Source organism: Ammodytes marinus (genome assembly GCF_949987685.1).
Source record: "Ammodytes marinus genome assembly, chromosome: 10".
NCBI classification, from domain to species: Eukaryota; Metazoa; Chordata; class Actinopteri; order Uranoscopiformes; family Ammodytidae; genus Ammodytes; species Ammodytes marinus.
In genome coordinates, this window is record NC_137214.1 from 13,607,236 (window position 1) to 13,626,933 (window position 19,698).

General features: G+C 39.6%; 3 protein-coding genes across 3 annotated transcripts; all 3 read left to right on the forward strand.

The window, feature by feature from the left end:
- Nucleotides 1–6,988: 6,988 nt before the first annotated feature.
- Nucleotides 6,989–9,280, forward strand: LOC307256255 (LRRN4 C-terminal-like protein). The gene is made up of 2 exons (XM_080035163.1): nt 6,989–7,218; nt 8,097–9,280. The coding sequence occupies exon 2, from the start codon at nt 8,099–8,101 to the stop codon at nt 8,873–8,875; it is 777 nt and encodes a 258-aa protein (XP_079891289.1). The 5' UTR covers nt 6,989–7,218; nt 8,097–8,098; the 3' UTR covers nt 8,876–9,280.
- Nucleotides 9,281–10,176: 896 nt separating this feature from the next.
- Nucleotides 10,177–12,305, forward strand: tstd1 (thiosulfate sulfurtransferase like domain containing 1). Its single transcript, XM_080035057.1, has 4 exons — nt 10,177–10,310; nt 11,410–11,538; nt 11,688–11,850; nt 12,087–12,305. The coding sequence occupies exons 1-4, from the start codon at nt 10,298–10,300 to the stop codon at nt 12,139–12,141; spliced, it is 360 nt and encodes a 119-aa protein (XP_079891183.1). The 5' UTR covers nt 10,177–10,297; the 3' UTR covers nt 12,142–12,305.
- Nucleotides 12,306–13,190: 885 nt separating this feature from the next.
- On the forward strand, nt 13,191–19,597 carry top6bl (TOP6B like initiator of meiotic double strand breaks; the record flags this gene model as incomplete). The annotated part of the gene is made up of 13 exons (XM_080036047.1): nt 13,191–13,299; nt 13,924–13,977; nt 14,073–14,194; nt 14,376–14,459; nt 14,548–14,603; nt 14,704–14,775; nt 14,988–15,183; nt 16,155–16,278; nt 17,906–18,064; nt 18,265–18,386; nt 18,707–18,817; nt 19,026–19,124; nt 19,239–19,597. The coding sequence occupies 13 exons, from the start codon at nt 13,191–13,193 to the stop codon at nt 19,284–19,286; spliced, it is 1,356 nt and encodes a 451-aa protein (XP_079892173.1). The 3' UTR covers nt 19,287–19,597.
- Nucleotides 19,598–19,698: the final 101 nt, after the last annotated feature.

Here is a 19,698-nt window from a genome sequence, read left to right on the forward strand (position 1 = left end):
GCAAAGGTGTCTCTATCACAAATGTTTGAATTTGTTTGTGTTCAAGAGGCTTCTTCGCTTAAGCCCAGACAGTTATGGCTAAAAGTTGTCCTACAGTCTACGAAACTGTCGCTAAGCTCAGACGTACGGTCATTTATCACCGCGTTAGGTTAGTTAGCTATGGAGCAAAACACCCCATCTAGCTATAGCCTGTTTACCATTTAGCTAGGCGCAATAAACAAGTGTGTTTCGCCGGTACATATTCCCGCGCGCGTTTACACATGCTTCTAAAGCTTTGCTGCCCAAAGTACAGTACCTAGTCAACACAGACTTAATTTAATATTTCCTCTAGTAGCCCATGTAGTAGCATACATAGGTATACTTTACCGAGAGTACTTCCATGTTACAGTACATGTTAAGGCGGGGGCGGGGCCCAAAAGATGTTCAGACAGACCACCAGAGGAAAGTGGGCTTCGCTTCATTTACCCAAGTAAATTATAGCTATTTAGTAAGAATGCAGAAAAATGCAAATGTGAGTTGCATATAGTAGGTAGGCTATATAGCCTATTATTATATTGTTACATTGGTGTAGTAGGCGTATTAGTAGCCTAAATGTAGGCTATTATATTTTTTGTAGCCTATAGGCTACGCTATTAGGGTTATATGTATCATTGCTTATCATTTTAATTAATAGGTGTATCATATGTTTTGTAAGCCTATATCTAAAGTCTTTATCTACTGCCTACTGCATGTGTTGTGATCCAAGTGAGTGGAGTAGGCTAAATTAGGCCTACAATATTTCCCTCATAAAAGTAGCATACAACTAAAAAAAAAAAAAAAAGTAGGCCTTCCTAAATATTATCTGGCTTAAGTCTACTTGGGCAATCTGCTTACTTACCAAGAGTGATCTGTAAGCCTACTTGCTAAACTGAACGTAGTCATACTAAAATGTAAAATGAAGGAATTGCAATTAAGACTCCTGTATCTTATGAAACTCATTTCACTGAAGTAGTGTATTATCAGCCAAATGTAAGTATCAACCTTTAACGTACTATGCCTCTTTTCAGAGTCTAGCCTGTTAGCCTGTAGCCTATATGTTAATCATAGATATATGATGTTAATGTGACAGATAGTTGAAGGGAGGAGCATTTCAACATATTTATGATGAGTTGGATAGTTTAATGATAACCATTACTCTTTAGGAATCTATTATATGTTGTGTAAAATTTGAATCTACAATTGGTCAACGGTTATTTAAATGTATTGGAGTAAAAAGTTTGCTGTTTTCCATCTGAAATGTATTGAACTGAGGAGTATCAAGTAGTACATTTAAATAATCAAGTGAAATAGAAATAGGCTATCTCAAAATTGTGTGTAAGTAATATAGAGTGCTTAGGTAAATGTACAGTTTTCCTCTCTGTCATCTCTAACTGTGGTAAAACATCTGAATATTTTTTACACCACAGTCAAACAATTCTACCTTTTATGAGCTTAAATTAGGCTGGGATGATAATCATGTTGAGTTTCTATACATGTAGGTCAACGGTATACGGTTGGTTCCCTAACAAAAGACACTTTGCCTCTCCTAAATTATCCTCACGTAGTGAGAAAGAGGAGGCCATGAGAGAGAGAGAGAGAGAGAGAGTCTCTAGGCAAACAATAGAGTTTTCAGGTGAGTGAGCAACAAAAGCAATTGGATGAAAATCTTCTGTGACATACTATAATATGCAATATTAAAGGGCTTATATGTAACATTTACGGGACAATTTACATTTTATATGGCATATAATGGGTTGATGATAGGAAAATACTTCCATCCACACACAAAAATTTTCTGTTTGGTTTTGATACCATTCATGTGTTATTTTTCCTGGCACGAAGAATAAAGCAAATCAAGTCGCCCTTTAAACCAGTCCATCAGAATCAATTAGATAAGATCAAAGAAACAAGAAACTCAGTTAGATTTTTTCCCACGGACTCTTCAGGGGATTTCTTTCTTCTTGAATCATACTGTAATACTAGTAGGCAACAAAAACAGGTAGTCACCACTAAGTGGCGCTGCGACTCTGTGTAAGGGAGCGTTGTTTTGAATTGCAAGGACATGAGCAAAGCTTGGAAGTTACCCAACATTGTACATTCAAATTAGTTTATTCAAGGAAGGAAACATTTTCTTAATTTGTTACAGTTCAGTAGACTGTGACCTACTACTTGATGTGTCAATGCTGGTTTTGTTCTGTTTCAGATATTACAACATAATTGGGTCTGTCACTTTTATTGATTTTTTATGTGTGGGCCCTTTTAATTGAAGACATTAGGACATGCCACAATAGGAAAAAACACTGGTGTAATCTCTTAATAAAGTCACCAACATAACACCACTAAAAACGATATATAACTTTCCATATAATGTAGAATAGAGATATGACATCAACGCCTTGCATTACACCTTGTTGATATTGATTATGTTTTAATGTAGTGACCGACCAAGACCTACAGTAGGCTCCAGTATAGACATGATGCACACTTTCCACTCACACTTTGTAGATTATAAACTGTGAAATCAGTTTGAGGTGTGACCCATTCTGTTGCTCATCATGAAACACCTGAGACCAGTCATGTCCATATGTGTTGCCTCGGCAATACCACATATAACTGAGCTGGGCCTGTTGCGGGACGGTTCCACTGATGACTCTCCGTCCCTTTTTTGCTCTAGTTTTAGTTTAGTAGATTTTAAAATCACTCAAACATGCAGTGGAGAGTGATTGGAGCTGCTTTGTCATTGAATGCCTGTTTCTAATTATCCCCTTGAGGGACAGCAAGACCGCATAGCACCGGTCTGGCTCCACTGTGTTCTTTAGCTAAAAATAGCAGTTCACACAACCTCACAGAGTCTGGTCACGAAACTACCCCGGGATTCCTTATGAATGAGGCGGTGGGGGTCAAAGGTGATTGGGGATACAACCAATAGTGGTGTTTTCCTGTGTAATTGGAATACTTTAACTCCTCAGAGAGGTGTGGGCAGGAGAGGGAATGAGCATCTGCGAGAGGCCCACACATTTCTGAATCTGATAAAGTCACACTGAATGTTGAGTGAGGGGGGGGGGGGATTAAGGGGGAATTCCTGCCTTCAATATTTGTTTTTTTATTGAGCTTGAAGGAAAGGTATTTCTGTGAGAGCTTATAATGCTCTGTTGAAATAATGGCATATCTGCAATCAAATGATGGTGGCGGATGCTGCAGAGTTAGTACAAGTTGTCTGGCATGTCTAGCAGCATGCCCAAACATGCTGTGGTGGTTGTTGGTGAAGAAAAAATGCACTAGCAGGCTAGCCATTATCCCTCTTAGTGGCTCCCTTCATTACTTAAACACTTAGAAACCACAGTTTATACAAAACGTCAGCATGGTGGGCTGTCAAAAATCATAAAAACTCCTTTTAGTTTCTGATGAAGTCAGAAGCTCTCAAGCTCATCACTTCTCACTATTTTCACACCACACTGGTCTTACCAGAGTCAACAGTATTCAATCCTCTTTTTTTGTTCTAGTTTATAAACTCCATTACCATATTTCCTTTGCACAATGTATGCCTTTTATTTCTGTCTTTAAATATTTTTTTCACTTTATGAATCTTTGAATGTTGTATTGTATGAGGGACCCTTAGTTTTAAGATTTGTATTGCAAACAGCTGCACGTAATTGCTGTGCATATGACTAATAAAAAATGACTTTATTTGAACTTAATCTTTACTGAATGAAGACAAAGTAGCAAAAACCATATCAGTGGAGCACTGTTATGCGTCTGCCTCCGCTTGGTTTCGTTTGAAATGTGAGCGTTTGGATGTTCAGTAGCCCATCAAACTACCCACAGTCATGATTGTTACTGAACAAAGAGCTGCCTATTAGTCACTGGCTCTATACTGCATAACTGATTGGGATGTGTAAGTGACATCATAGTTATTTTGTTTTTTTCTCTGATGAGTCATAAGGATATATTGCGAGAGGCAAAGTGCAAGAGACAAAAATAATTCTTGTGGAAAAAACAGATGGCTTGTGTGTTCCCCATTTTGGTTTTTGTTCATTGCTTCTTGTCCTCTTTCCTTATATGAACAAGAGAGGAGCTTTTTTTTGCGGATATAATCTAACCTGTATAAAGTATGCGCTCACTCATAATATAAGGAGCATACTGTAAATAAAGTAGCCTAGAATATGAGCTTGTCGTATCCATACCTCTTCAGAAAGACACTAATAAAATGTTAATAGTTTTATCGTGACAGACTAATTGTGTGATCACCACAACAGAAACAGGCACACCCTCAGTGCCTTATCTGAGATGTTTCAGTATAAGTAAAAATATAAATAAATAAAGTACAATCAGAAGCTAAACTGCTTTTATAGAGGGGAATTATTATTGAGCTGGATATTTAAATACTGTAGAACTATACAAATAGATCATTTCTGAATAATTGGAAGTCAAAGTTCCTATAAATGGATTGTCACGTTGAGGAATGAATGTTGAAATGAATCACTCAGCCATCTGATAAGTCGAGGCTACTTGTACCATCTGGTTACAGGCAGGTTGTTGAAACTTATCAGCTCCTGGCGTTGCGGGCAGGGGGGCAGAGATGGTTGTCTCATGCACATGTAGCCAAAACAATGTGAAGCTGAAAAAGGTGGAGATAAGTGTATACACTTGAAAAAGCCACCCTCTTTGCTCCACACCTACATCCTTGAATATAGAATACTCACATTAAATACATGGCCTTAGATGCATTCATCCTTTGTAGAGGTTTCACTCGCGTAATAACAGACTCCACATGTGTCCCTGAGCAAGACAATGAACCCTAAAACATGTCTCCTGATAGTTAGCCAGCACCCTGTGTGGTAGTTGCTATCGGTGTATGAATGTGTGCTCCAGTTGTAAGTCGCTTTGGATAAAAGCATCTGCTAAAATGACATGTAATGTAAATGAAAGCTTAAGACAAATCAGAACAACAACAAAGTAACTCATTCTCAGGGGGAGTTGAATGTTTGCATTGAATTCCATGTCAATTCATCCAATAGGCTTAGTTGTGGAGCTAATACTCTTGAATTGAGCATAAATGTGAACCTCATGGTATGGCAAATGGCAAAGTCAGGGGGCTCATCCGAAATCATCTGTAGTCATCCCCTGGGCATCATGGATACCGGTTTCAAATTTCATGACGATCCGACCAATAGTTGTTGAGATATTTCAGTAAGAGTCTAAAGCTGTCAACCATTTATGGGGGTAGGGAAATGCAAGAGGACCAGCAAAGTTAGCGGGCTTCATCCTCTGATGACCACAAATGTATGCACCAAATTCCATGCTGATCTAATTTAAAAATTGTTGAGATAGTTCAGTCTGGAAAGATGTCCCAAGGGGTGGACCAACTAACCTATGTTATTTACATAGATAGTATATAAGGTTATTTATAGTCAACAACCAGTTCCTGTGTACCATGACCTGCTTCAGGATGTGTTATTATTACTTAACTCCATATTTTTCCTCCTATTTAGATGTTTGGCTCGAGGCAGCCACCAGCATTGGAGAACACAGCTGTGTGCGTCATTTAGATTATCCCAATGTAGGAACAGCAAGAACCAAGATGTTTCCCAGCTCCCGGGCACCACCCTTTTCAGACAATTTAACCAGGTATATGCCACAGAATGTTCCCTTCTTCCTAAGTACCTCCCTGCTAATGAACAGCGTGTTACAAAGAGCTTGTCACGTCATGACTCACTAATCATGAACTCCCTTTAACGATTCCCACAGTGTTTACTGAACATAATGAGAAAGAATTCCTAATAGGCAAATTGTTGCCACATGCCACATGCCAAAGGTATGCGTAAAACCTTCTTGTTGTTTGTTTCAGCAAGTACACTGAAAAGCTGCTCAGACTTCATCTCAATGAATACAAAGTTAAGTGGGTGGGTTTTGGTGTGATACAAGCCTGCTCTTATTTTGGAGTCTTTCACGTTGAATATTAATCTGCGATATATTCATGCATGAGCATGAATGTACAAATATGTTCAACACCGCATTTTCCCCCTTTTAATAATAACAATACAATGTATTTGTATATAAACAGTACACAAACCCGTCCCTTATTTCCTACTGTACAATTTAAGTGGCTGTACATTTAAGTCTGTTCATTTGTCTCCTGATCATTTGTTTCCCTCAGCCCTTATCCTGGGAACATATTATTAGGCCTAAATCATTTTGCCTTTTATGTGAACCTAAGTTGATTTTGCTTACACAAGAGCGCATTCTTATACCTTCTCTTTAATGTAGCTTACACTCCAAAGAATTCCTGACATCTGGAGTTCCAACAATAAACAGACTCTATTTCAGCTCAACTCAAGTTTACACAAGGCCATTACTTTTTCTTTCTTCTTTTTCTTAAGAAAAAGTAGAAAGGCCTCTAAATTGTAGCCTATAGAGACAGGGTCCTTTGAGTCAGGCCTCTGCTCTGGTACTTTCCCATCTGTGTGCATTATGGGCACTTGGAATAAGAAAGAGAATGTCTGCCTTGCCAGCTTCTCCCCTTAAAAGGAGGAAAGGGGAGAAAGCAGTTATCCTTCCTGCTCTGGCTTGTCACAAGGGGGGCTACAAGAGGTGATGGAGGGAGGGGGGGCCCCCCATCATAAGTTTACAAGCGTGCATTCTTCACCCCCCGCTCTCAGAGGCACACATAAACACACACTGGAGTGTACCCCGGTGTCCAGTACGTTTCCACACGATCACCTGCAGAGTATGCCGGAAGTTTAGCTCGAAGAAATAATCAGGCAGCTACACCTTCTGGATTACACAAACACGTACTGCAAGGCAAGCACAAGCCTGCCCCGAGAAATTAACATGCGGAGCAGCACACATGGTGACTGTGCCCCCCACACCACCTCCTCCCCTACACATTTGAGGAAAAAAATTCCACACAAAGACACATAAAAGAGCAGTCATGGCTTGTTGCATGGCCCTGTTGAGAAATAGAAGGAGGCAAGACGTGAGAAGAGACAGAGGAGAGAAAGAATGAAAAGAGGAGGGAGGGAGAGGCACTGAGAGGGAGAAAAGAAGGGGGTGTCGAAGAGGAGGAGGAGAGAGTCAGAGGGAGACAACTTAATACAGTGTGAGCGGAGGACGACAGTGAGCACACGGAGAGAGCAGACTGAGTGGCAACAAGAAAGAAAGAGACAACAAATACTGGAAATATCCATCACTGACAAGCAGGTACAGTAAGGCAATTTGAACACATTTTTCTTTTCTTTACTTTTAAGCCACTGTTGCGACATGTTAGTAGACAGATTTGTAGAAGGATTTGGTGTTTCTTCTGAGAGATTCAATCATTGGTAGCATTAGGGAACCAAATAGTGTGAAGTGAAAATCCATTTCATTCAGTTTTGTGTTCCCACAGAACTCGTCTGGCTTGCTGCCAGGAGAATTTGCTGATGGGGTCACCCCAATAGTTACTCGTTCTCTCCAGCGCTCCAGCATTTATTTATCCAAAGCTGTTTACAGGATGGAAAACTAGAACACCGCAAATGTTTGATTACGCACAGAGCCATTTCAGAGCCATAAACTTTGACAAAATAGCATCTTAGTCAAGCAAGGCAAAGAAATCAGTAAACAAACCTTTCTTGTCTTCTGTCTAAAGGAAGAAAAAGATCATGTGTTAGTAACACAGCTTATTGATTCCCATTGTGTTGATACATCGTATTTACACAATCTCCACCAGAATGGGAGTAACTGAGTCTGTATTGATTTGGGTGACTGGTTCAAGTCCAACACCAACCAGTCACTTCTTTGTGGATTTGTGTGGACTGGAGAGTTGCCAGTTCACATCCTAGGCACTGCCGAGATCATCTTGAGCAAGGTGCCGAACCCCCATCTTGAATTTCCCTAATAGTATATAAATAAAAGTCCTTCTTCTTTTAATTACTTCTTACGACTGGCCACTAACTACGAGGTCAATTGAGAAACAGTGACCAATGAAGATGGATTTCCTCATCTCAGACTGAATGGATAAAAATACACTGTTCACTGTGTTAATAATCTATTTATGGCTGCGTTATTTGTTCTCATCGGTTGTCATTTCTGTTTTCATATAGAGATGACGTCACTGTTTGGGAACCTGGCGGTGCTTCTCCTTTTTCTGAAAGCCTGGCCATTCCTCCAGCCCCACCTCTTCACTCACGCCGCCTCCACTGCCCCTCCCGTCACTCACCGGCGGATCACATTCAACCCTGACACTGACGAAGACTACGATGATGACTACGACAACCACAGCCCTCCTCCAGAAGTGGTGCAACCGGCCAGGACCACCCTCCTCAGAGGAGAACCGACACTGTTTTGTAGCTATGACCCCTGCTCAGACAGCCAGGAGCCCTGTGCCCAACTTAAAGAAAGGACTGGGTGCCTCTGTCCTGGGGTCAGTGGGGCAGATGAGATTCCTCAGCCGCCACGCATCCATTTGCTGCAGCCAATCAGCAAAGGGGAGGTAGAGGTGCACTGGTGCGCTCCATCTTCTGTGGTGACTAAGTACAAAGTGTTGATTGAGGAACGTGCAGAAGGTCCCCTGTTTTTTGGGAATGATTTGCGAAGGGGTTTGGTCGGATCTTTGGAAGTTGGAAAAATGGTCTGCGTGGAGGCCGTAAACAAAGCAGGAAGCAGCGCACCCACTGACTACTCCTGTAAGAGGTACGACCGTGCTGAATCTTCTACTGACAGTATGGGTCTGCACTGGGTCATAGGAGGAGGAGTGGCCCTCCTTCTACTTCTCATCATAGGGGCCGTGGTCCTCTGGAGGTATCAAGTGTATCGAAAGGCAAAGAGAGACTCATCTGACGGACTTGGCAACCCTTCTTACAGCACAGAGGGAACGCTGTGATCCACACTCATTCAGCACAAACAATCTGTCTCACTCGCACTGAACAGGGGGCACAGCAAACAACGAGAGCCAAATAGTTCCATGCTGGAATCATGAATAAGAAGGCCTACAGAATTGAGAAGTTGTTTGCACTGCTGTTTAAAGGAAGATGTAAACATATTTGAAAAAGAGGAGAGGTGTTCATGGAATAATATTAACAAATGCATAATTCTGTTTCTTTGTGGTAAGAAGAACTACAGGTTAATTTGCTGGCAAATTGACCTTTGTAGATTTATAATATTGTTTAGATTTTTGTTATTTGATCATGGCTGTAAAATGATTGTAAATATTATATTTTAGGATATAGATACTGACTGAAACTTTGTACTGAACTTAACTTTATTTTAATAAATAAAACTGCTTATATGTCTTTATTATATATTTATTTATTTCATCTGAAAGGTTAGGTAGGCATACATGTTGTATCATACTGTATAGCACAGACACATTAAAGTGGACTTTGGCTTCAGGTCTGAAATATCTCTTAAGGGACAGAATGACAGTCTGTCCAAAATGTCCCATGAATGTTGATTTGGAGTGAGATCCTGTGAAAGGAAACCATCATAACCCTTTAACACTTCTAACTATCTAACATTTGAACCCTTTGTGAATGGTTTAGAGAATATTTTATGTTTTTTCTCTTTTTTCATACTTTAACTATGGCATAAAAATACATACTTAATACGTATTTCCACTAACGTATTTTACATTATACTTACTTATGCTACTCTACAGTTAAATTTAAAGATTATGATTATAAATGATCCATTTAAAAAAAATAAAAAATTATATAGTTTAAACTATAAAGCTTTTAGATGTTGTTAAAATTTGCTCCACCCACCCAACCAACCAAAGCATTAGGCTAAGTTCATAATGATAATAATTAAATAATGTGATCAAATGTTATAATATAACAATCTAAAAGAGCTAATTCTGTACAGTGAGTGCTTTAGCCTAGCCTATGAAACGTCAAGTATTTTTTGCTGAAATGTTGAGTGCCGGACATTTTCCTGTTGCTGATTTTTTTTAATTTTTTAATTTTTCTATCCTATCATTTCTTGCACTAGGAGGATCTGAATCATTTGTATATATACAATCTATGATCCTCCACCACTCTCTGCATTTAATTACAACTTCTCAGCTTTTATTTTGAAAGTCATGTAAAACCACTGCTGGTGGGAAGTTAATTGTATTGGCTTACTGATACGCTACGTCCCACCTTATCTCAGTGGCTTAGCCAATAGTTTGCCTCTAATTCATTTGAGGGAAGATGGTGTATGCTTGTGACAACCTGGTGACTGACAACCGTCCATAGACTGTAGAAAATTAAACTTGTGAACTTATCATTCATTCATAACAGCTAGACTACAACCTACAACCAGTATGGCGAGCACAGGTGAGTCTTTCTTCACTCCACTCACTAAGGGACATTGAACTATCTGCCGCGTATCTGGCTGGCATACATAAATGACTTGAAACGTCCCCAATGTAGAATGAGAAACTTTACTGTCTAAAAATATTTCTAACACTTTTTTGATTAATAAATAATCGCGTATCCTTGGATAGCTATAATTACGCTATCGCAGGGGAATTGAATTGGCATTAATATTGTCATGGACTGTGCGTAAACGGTGAACCTTTAGGTTTTCACAACTAATACATAGGCTATTCAATGGGGAAAAAGAATACCAAACAACATGTAAGAATATATTTGTTTCTTATTATGAACATACCTTAGGCTGCATATTCATAATGACTCAGCAAATAACCCGGAAGCTGCAGTAGGCTATCCACAAATTGTTGCCCAAGCAACATCCAACAAAGGAGTGTCATAATGTCTCTTTAGTGCAAGTGCTTCCATACTGTAAGTAGCCCTATGTAGTGTAACCATTTACATCAAAGGAAATTGTACCTTTACCTCAGGCAACTGCACACACTAACACAGTGTCAGATAATACATGAGGCAGCAAACTTTGGTTGAGGTGGAGAAAAAAATAATCTGCATTCACATTCAGCCCCTCAGAAGACAAGATCTCTCCCATGCAGCCACTGATCCAATAGGGCCTACCAGTGCTTTCTTTTTCCATAATTCAAAATGTAGGCCTACAGAGCCTAACTGTTGGCAACTTATGGGGATCATTGTTATCAAAGTTATTTATTTATTTTCAATGTTTATGTCATTGATTGACAAATAAGCTGTGTGTTATGTGGATAATAACAATATGGTTGTTTGTTTCCACATGTGGAGGTGCATATCGGTGTCTGTTTATAGGGTGAAATAGTCTATAAACCATCACATGAGCATCAGGTTTTGATTGAAAAACATGGTTAGCAGTCTATAATATCATAATACAGTACAATCATGTGCTGGGCTGTTTCATCACTTAAAGCCTACCCTGTGCTTAAGAGTGAATGGTGGGATTTTATTGAAGTATTCCGTGAGGCCTTATAGGACTCTGCATGGACTTTTAATGTGTGTCCTCTGTCTCTGCCAGCCACCAAGGAAATCTCCTATGAGGAGCTGAAGGCACTTCTGGCAAAGAGTCAGAATCTCCTTCTGGTCGATGTCCGAAACAAAGAAGAAGTGGACAAAGGACGTATCCCAGGATCTGTTCACATCCCACGTGAGGTTCTTTTTTAAATTAATTTACATGGATCTGGAGGATCTGTTTTTTCAGGTTCATGGCTGTTTTGCGCTTTATGTTAATGTTTACGTCCCATCAGCTGTCACCCCATCTTTAATTCTTCTCTTCCCTACTTTGTATCCATTCAGTTGATTTAGTGGAGGCTGCTCTTGAAATGCAGCCAGAAGAATTCAAGGCCAAGTACGGCGTAAACAAGCCACCGTTGGATGCGCCAGAGCTGGTGTTTCACTGCCACATGGGCAGACGAGGGGGGGTTGCCACAGACAAGGCCCAAGAACGCGGGTACCTGAAGTAAGATAGTTATTTGTTACTATGCATTCGTTATACACACATCCTGCTATAACAAACAAAAAATGCAGAAGCCTCACACTAGATCATCAGACATTATCAGCCCTTCACTGTTTTAAAAGATTGATGCTCATAGGATGACTGTTTCCTCACACAGAAACTTTGCTAACGAGGTTTGGCTGTCTGAACTGTTCTTTTTCTTGTTGTTCTTATACTTGTCCCTCTTTCCTCTGTTTCAGTGCGCGTAATTATGCAGGAGCATATCTTGAGTGGCTTGCAAAAGAGGGAAAGTGATTTGTGCCTTGGTGTATTGAAGGCAATTCCTTATATGCAAATAGCAAATGTTAATGTAGCTAGACAAAATAAAAGTGTTTTTGTTTTTTATCTTTTGATACTGATTTGTTTAAATATTAAACATCATTGTATTTTAAATGTGTGAATAAAAATTCAAAACATTGTTTCCGTCTTATTACTAAACGTAAAAAAGCTGCGGGGAAAAAAACTCTTTCTACCAAACATGTATAGGCGTAGGCTTTAAATGACAAACAGACAGTAGCCTACACAGTAGGCCTATGTTAGCAAATAGTGTGCTGAGGAAGACAGGGATGCGGTAAAGAAGGGCTCAGGAATAAGTTAATAGGCCAGTTCAAATCATGTCCTGTTATTTTAGTAAAGCCTCAAAGAGAAATTTATTCCAAAATAAAATTTATAGTCTGCACTTGTTACAGATTATAATATCTTCAAAGTATCAAACCCACGATATAAATATAGAGCCTATGCCTACAATAGCCTACACATACACATTAAATATGAAAATATAAAGTGTGCAGGACATTTGGATGTCAGGGACTTTCTTCATTTGATGGACCTGTCTGGTGGTCAAGAACAGATTGTTATTTTGAAATGAGGCTGTTTTTATTTTTGTTAGACATAGGCTGTTATTTTTTTGTGGAATATGAACTCACGACCTCTGAATTATTTCAATCCTGGCCTGCTTTCAATTGTCTTATTACAATGACCAGGTGAAAGTTTTTTTTAATTAGCATAATTTCTTCTTAAGAGCACAATTTTCCCGCGCATGACATTTCGTCCATTCTTTACTAAAGATGCTCCGAGGAATACAGCAGGTAATGCTTGAAATTATAGTTATTCTCGTTGATAACCACTTTCACACTTAGTAGCCTAGTCAAACTGTTGTTGAATTGTCTATTCATTTCTAATTGTTTATAAATATGGAGGGCTCGACCGAGGAGGTTTTAGTCTTACTAGCATATAACACCATGTAGCGCTATGCTAGCTTTAGCTTGTGTTTTCATTCAATGCCTCAGGTGTTGCGGTTAATCATGCTTTTGGGAAAGCAAAGATACGGGCGTGGATTAAAGCCTTCAGGAGGGCTTTTGGTACTGATTTGGACTGAACCAGAAGCTTCTGCTCAAAGTGTCAACTGCACCGGTAAGTTTGAGCACTTCACCGTTTTTCTCATGGTCTGAGCTGCCTCATGATACCTGTGCAATCTATAGAAGAAGTCCCTTCAACTAAGTGCTTTATCCTATTATATCACAATGGTGTATCCAAATTTGCTTGGAAAACGAAAGGTTTTTAAGAAGGGAAAGGGCTATAAATGCACTTATGTGTAACAAGTAAGTCATTGTTTGATAAGCATTAGTAAGCTAAAGTTAGTAATACATTTTCATGTTTCAATCAAACAGCCGGCAAAGCTAACATGAGAATGAACCATCCAAATATAAGTAAAATTGCATTTCAGGTATTAATTAGCAAGTTATGATTAAGTCTTTCGCCAGCCCAAGAAGAGAAATTATTAATTGGTCACTTTGGGGCATTTTATTTATTTAATAATTTTATTTTTCATTTATCTGGACTTATTTCAGCCTGGAATACTGTAAAACAAAACTTTGAAGATAAGAAGAAAATCTTAAATAATAAATGAGAATTTTATGGAAGTCACTCTCGCAAACAGCTGTTAGGATTTCTCTATTAAAGAAGATAAAACAAATATGTCCGACACATGTGGCACAAAACTTTGAGTGTAACAATGTTTTACATTTTGTGTTGCAGTTGCAGCAGCCGGTCGCTGGTGCATAGGGATTCAAATGGAAGCACTCCAACCTGGTATGTAAATGCACGCGCACACCCAACATAAAAACAGCACACCTTCAGTTTTTGTACACTGCACATCTCTACATCACCTCTTTCTGCTGCATTAGTTCTCACAGCTTTGAAGGAGAGCATGTTTCCCAGTGCATTGCAGTGTCCTCAGCCGGACCCGGAGGAGCTGTGGGCCTTCACTGATCTGCACGGTTCTCTCCAAATACTCCTGTCCTTTAAGGTAGGTACAGTATTTTAAACTTTCTAAGGGCTAATAGTAACATCCTTAACATAATACTATACTAACACTGAACCCAGACCTACTTTAAATTAAAAAAATCAAATTAAAAATGATGTTATATTTCATTGTGTTATTTTTTATTAATAACTGCCATTCCATCCCTGCATGTATCTTTGGACAGATAAAACATGCGAGACCTCTCAGTACAGTGTGGTGTGCTCAAATCGAAGTGTTCCTGCACACATTCAGTTTGGCTAACGCAGGGGTAAGATCCGTTCTCCACTCTGACATCTATCCACGGTATTGTTTTTAAGCGGGTAGCGATGATTTGATTGCCCTTCTTATCCCCGCAGATCAGTATCCACCTAAAATTCAAATTAAGTCAGCAGAACTTTGAGCGAGAATTCAGGTATGACGGTCGGGCACAGATCACATCTTTCTTTACTCATGAACACAGAAAGATTTTGTTATAAAGGGCTAACGTCATTTTCATAATAATATTGTTGCAGAGCAAAGATCAGCAGACAAGTCTCTTGGGCGAACCAACAATCGCTGTTGTTGGATGTCACCTCTAGTAAACAGTCAGTTATTCAGTTTTTTATACTATTTCATTATTTAATGTGTAGTTGCTTGCATGGATCAGTGTTTGCACTTTCTGTACCAGTGTTGAGTACCAGGGATGAGTTACAAAAATCATTTCATCTTAATTAATGCAACAAACCATGGTGAAAATAAAGGGGGCATATACAGGTGTGTTGTTTATAGACAATGGTTCTCTCTCCTTGTTTTAAAGGCCTCCAGAGTGTGTGAGGAAAGGATGCTGGTGTTACGGAGGACATCCGGTGCCTGGAGGCCGGTTGCCGCTCAGTATCCCACCTCCAGCCATGAACCAGGGCCTGTTTGGGGAGCTTAGCGTCCAGCCCGTCACAGTCCTGAGCCCCTGTGTGCTGCAGTACCCCAATCTGCCAACGCAACTCACTCACATCCGAGTATCCTCTGTCCATTTGATCACTAATGTGTTTATGATAGTCACGTACAGAGTCTTAAAGCTCAGCCAAGTTGTGCAGAACATCTGTTTTGGTAGCCTTAGGATCGGCTCTCTGGCTGTTGCAGCAGGAAGTGCTTCAGCTGGCTCCATGTGACTTCCAATGCGCACTGGGACACTACGCTAGAGTGTGAAAGCAGAGAGGAGGGTCACCACCTCTTCTGCTTGAAATGGTTGGATTAGGAGTGAGTCACACTGAGGCTGTCGTGGTGAAGGAATTCCCCCTGCGGCGATACAGCGTGGCTCAATAGCGTGGTATGCGGTATTATTGCACAGTTTTGCTCCCAGCACGTAAAAAAATGATGCTTTATCAGACCCTTAGATGCAGGGGGGCTTTCAACTAATTCCGATTGTCCCTTCACTTCAGTATTTACTAGGAATATGATTTCTAAATGTTTATCAGAAATTCTTTATTGATCCCCGGGTGGGAATTCTTGTTTTTCTGTTAAACATTAAATGTTAAGAAAAATTCCAAACCGTTTTAACGTTAATAAGGTTTGTTTTTTTAATAACATGGTAACGTACGTTTGCATGTCTCTGCCCATAGCAAAGAGCCACAGCTATTCAGAGTCTCCGTAATGACGACTGTTTTCACTTTGAACGTAATGTGTTTCAACCTATCCACAAAATCAGTCTCAGCCTCTGACATTTTTTTTTTTTGGGGTTGCGCCTGCTAAAGTCAATGAGTTCAAGTGTTGTGAAATTATTATCGTTATTATTAGTTACAGAGCTGAAATTCTGACGACACGCAGAATCTACTACGGTAATAAGCTTTCGATAATGTGTAGAAACAGTGGAATTGGGTTTTCTTCTGAAGGAGGATGTTAAGCTTGAATGTCTGTGGGGAAATCACTCAGTTGAGATAGTTCGGTCATCTGATTTGGATTAGTCTTCCTTGACTTGGCATGTGTTCAGCTGTTGTTATTCAGCCCCAGTAATGTTCCTGTCACAGGTCCATCCACCTTTTTCCAGAACCTCCCTGCTCATCTGGACTGTGAGACACTGGGCCTACACGGCCTTCACTGCTCCTCCATTAAAGGTAAACAACAACCACTGATGGGAACCACACTTACTGATGATCAGGAGGATACACATGTTAAGTCTTTTGCCAGAGGAACTGTAAGGGCAGGTTTTTCCTGGACAGGTTATAGACTGAACCTCAAATTGGTACAAAGTGCGGGACAGTTAATCCTGTTTTAAGTGTGGACTTCCTCAAACACTCGGATGAGTTACTTTTTGACTATGAGGCCTGAGTTGAATGCTCCTTTAAACAGCTTGTGTTGATTTACTCGAGATAGTGCACACAGCCTTGGGCTGTAACTGCACTTAAAGCTTTTATGGGTCTTAAAAAGCCCATAATTTGAATCAGGAATGAAGCCCAAATGAACAATCCAAGTGAAAAAAAAGAATACACAAAGACCACACAACAAAACAAGTGACGTGGCTTTGTAAAAGAACAGCTAATCAGGGTTCTGCTGGCAGTGAAATGTATCCCGGTGAGTTACATTTCTCATGCAATCGTTTATATACAAGTTGTTTACCTTGATTGAGAACAAATGTTTTTGAAGCAAGAGGTGGAGTTTCATACACTTCCCACGGCAGAGAGTTGAGCGCAGAGCAATCTGGTTTTCATCATGTCTTTTACCAGAAATGAGTGTGACCATTTGTCCTTGTCGTATCCCTGACTTTTACTACATGGGTTGAGTTGAACATCTAATCATACCTGAATCCTGCATGTGGATTTTTTTTTTGCAGGTGTAATTAACCTTGGTTTTTTAGTCTGATTTGTCTAATATGTTAAAAAAAGACAATCAGACAATCGAGATGACGTTACATTTTTCACATCTGCAAAATACTGGCACATGTAAATAATACACAGTACATATCAAAGTACTTGACAAGCAGGTGGTTGCTCTTTATTGAAGTAGTCCATGTTATCCTTGCATGTCTAGACAACAGTCACTCTTTCTGAATGTAATATTGAATTTTCAACTTCAGATATGCCTTTAGTCAATCAGTTAAATTAATCCAAATCTAGGCTAAATGTAGAATTATTTACGATATCTATGTGCAATAAATTACAAGTCATTGTCAAAATAAGCTAAAGGTGACTTGATACACTCTGCTCCAATATTTGGCTGCTTTGGAGAAGATCCTCTGTCGATAACATTACAGTACATAAGTAAAGTGAGGTTTACTCTGGCCTGAAAAAGGGACACATGTTGAGGTGCTAATGTTATTTTACGCCAAGAAAGAAGACTTCTGTTTAGCTTTCAAATGCAAAGTCTTAGAGTTTTATATCTTAGTTTAGTTTAGTTTTATATATTTGTCACATACACAATTGCACAGGGCAATGCGTAGTGAAATTATCATGTACCAGTCAGTCTGTAATTCAGCTATATAAAGTGCTAGATTATAATATCTGTACTTAAAACTGTAAAAACCATATTACTTACCCAACCCAATGGTGTGTTTTCCACCACCACAATGTAACCCGCATGTTGTGAATGTTGCAACAACTCACTTCTGTACCAGTGTTCCTTGAACCAGTGTAGACTTGCAGTGTGACATTTGCAGTTGATATCATCACTTCTACTTCTTTGTTTGTTTTTATTTCCTTCTCATTTTTTACTTTGTGTAAAAATCTGTATTTAAATCCTTTGCAGATCTTGTGCACAGCGTTTGCACAGTGTACACGGTAGAACATGAACACTGTAAGGATCAAGAGCCAGAATCAAGTCCTCCCCCAATCCAGCAGAGTCTCCTGCTCTTCCTCTTCCTGCAGCACAGTGACCCCTTCACCCAGCTGCCCTCGGATATTATGGGTGAGTGGCAGCGTCTTGTGTGCTGTCATAAATCTCTGCTTTAAAGTTGCTGCTCTTTACCACATTGTTCTGTGTGTGTGTGTGTGTGTGTGTGTGTGTGTGTGTGTGTGTGTGTGTGTGTGTGTGTGTGTGTGTGTGTGTGTGTGTGTGTGTGTGTGTGTGTGTGTGTGTGTGTGTGTGTACCTGTGATCCTGCCACAGCCTCTGAGGCGCTGATGGAGCACCACCTGGAGGATATTCTGAACAACAACCAGCAGGCGGTCACTGCAGCCATGGAGACCGAGCTGAGGAACACACTGAGAGCCCAATATCACAGAAAAAAGGCAAGTCTGAGATGGACACTTAACTGCCTAAGTTGAAATGTCGCATTTAAATCATGTGTTGTTGTTTTTTTATTTAAAAAAATAGGAAACAACAAAGGTAAAACATGTGTAGTGCCTCAGCTATTTCACTAATCAATCGACACAAATGAATTGGCAACATTTGCAGGTTTAAAATCTGAGTATTTTTTGCTTTTTTTTACCTGTGTGAATTGAATATCTAAACATTTAGGCTTAAATATGTCACCTGGATATTATGATAGTTAATAAAAATTAATAATTGATTGTCACCCTAATAATGTCTGTTGTGTGTGACGCTTAAGGGCCATGAGAAGCTGTGTTCAGCCTCTGAGGTGATTCTCAGTTCCTGTATGAGTATTGTGAGCAGCAGCAGTAACATGGGCTTCAGGAACACCTGCCTGAACATCATGAAGGTGTGAAAAAATTAATTTAAAAATGTATAGCCCAGGGTTATGATTTATTCACTTTCACAACCCTCATTGTTTGACTTCACTGGATAATATGTTATCAGGTTATGTGCTACGCGGTAAATACACCTGTTACATATTTACAGTGATGTTAATACAAGTTTAAATGTTGTTAGTGTGACCAAAGTGCATCCATAATGTTGGTGTTTTTCAGGTGTGTGACACTCATGACCTGTCAGCCTCCCTCCGGGAATCCCTGATGAGGGTGACGTCATGGAAGCGTATTCCCAGGAGCACGTGCCATCCCGCTGAGGTGAATGGGATCTTTGTTTTTCACAGACACCAACAAATTACTATAGCAGCAATTTAGTGTTTTTAGACGTCTGATTTTAATCCACAATATAACTCCACATGATTACTTTCACAGATGGAACTACATCCGGCGGCTAATGGGCCAACCAGAGCAGAAATCTGAGAACATCTGCGTTTGTCTGGAAAGAGTCAAGTTTTTGTTGAAGGCTGTGGAAGTAGTGAACATTGGACATACTATTCCTGAAATTCAAAGTGTCTTACATGTTGGAAATATGCTAGTGATATGAATAGCTATTTAAATTAAATTAAATAATTGCCTTTTTTTAACTATAGTTTTTTGTTTAAATGAGGTGTGATAGGGTTTTTTAACAGTTCTAGGTTCAGTAGGTTGAATTTGGGATCTGAGATTGTCTTGTTTGTTGATGTGTTTTTCTGTACTGTGCTGCTAAATAAACACAGAGGTACAATAACATGAACCTTTGAATATATTCTCCTTGAGACTGGCTGTGGCTGTAAAACAAGCAAGTAAAGCATTAGAGGCTTTTATTTTTGCGGTGCTGCTAACTTCCGCTTTT

What these genes read in the sequence shown, in the direction of transcription:
- LOC307256255 (XM_080035163.1), top strand. Translation starts at nt 8,099, where the DNA reads ATGACGTCACTGTTTGGGAACCTGGCGGTGCTTCTCCTTTTTCTGAAA.
- tstd1 (XM_080035057.1), top strand. An exon ending in AGGATCTGTTCACATCCCAC is followed by an intron (nt 11,539 to 11,687) that starts GTGAGGTTCTTT and finishes GTATCCATTCAG; the next exon opens with TTGATTTAGTGGAGGCTGCT. An exon ending in CAAGAACGCGGGTACCTGAA is followed by an intron (nt 11,851 to 12,086) that starts GTAAGATAGTTA and finishes CCTCTGTTTCAG; the next exon opens with TGCGCGTAATTATGCAGGAG.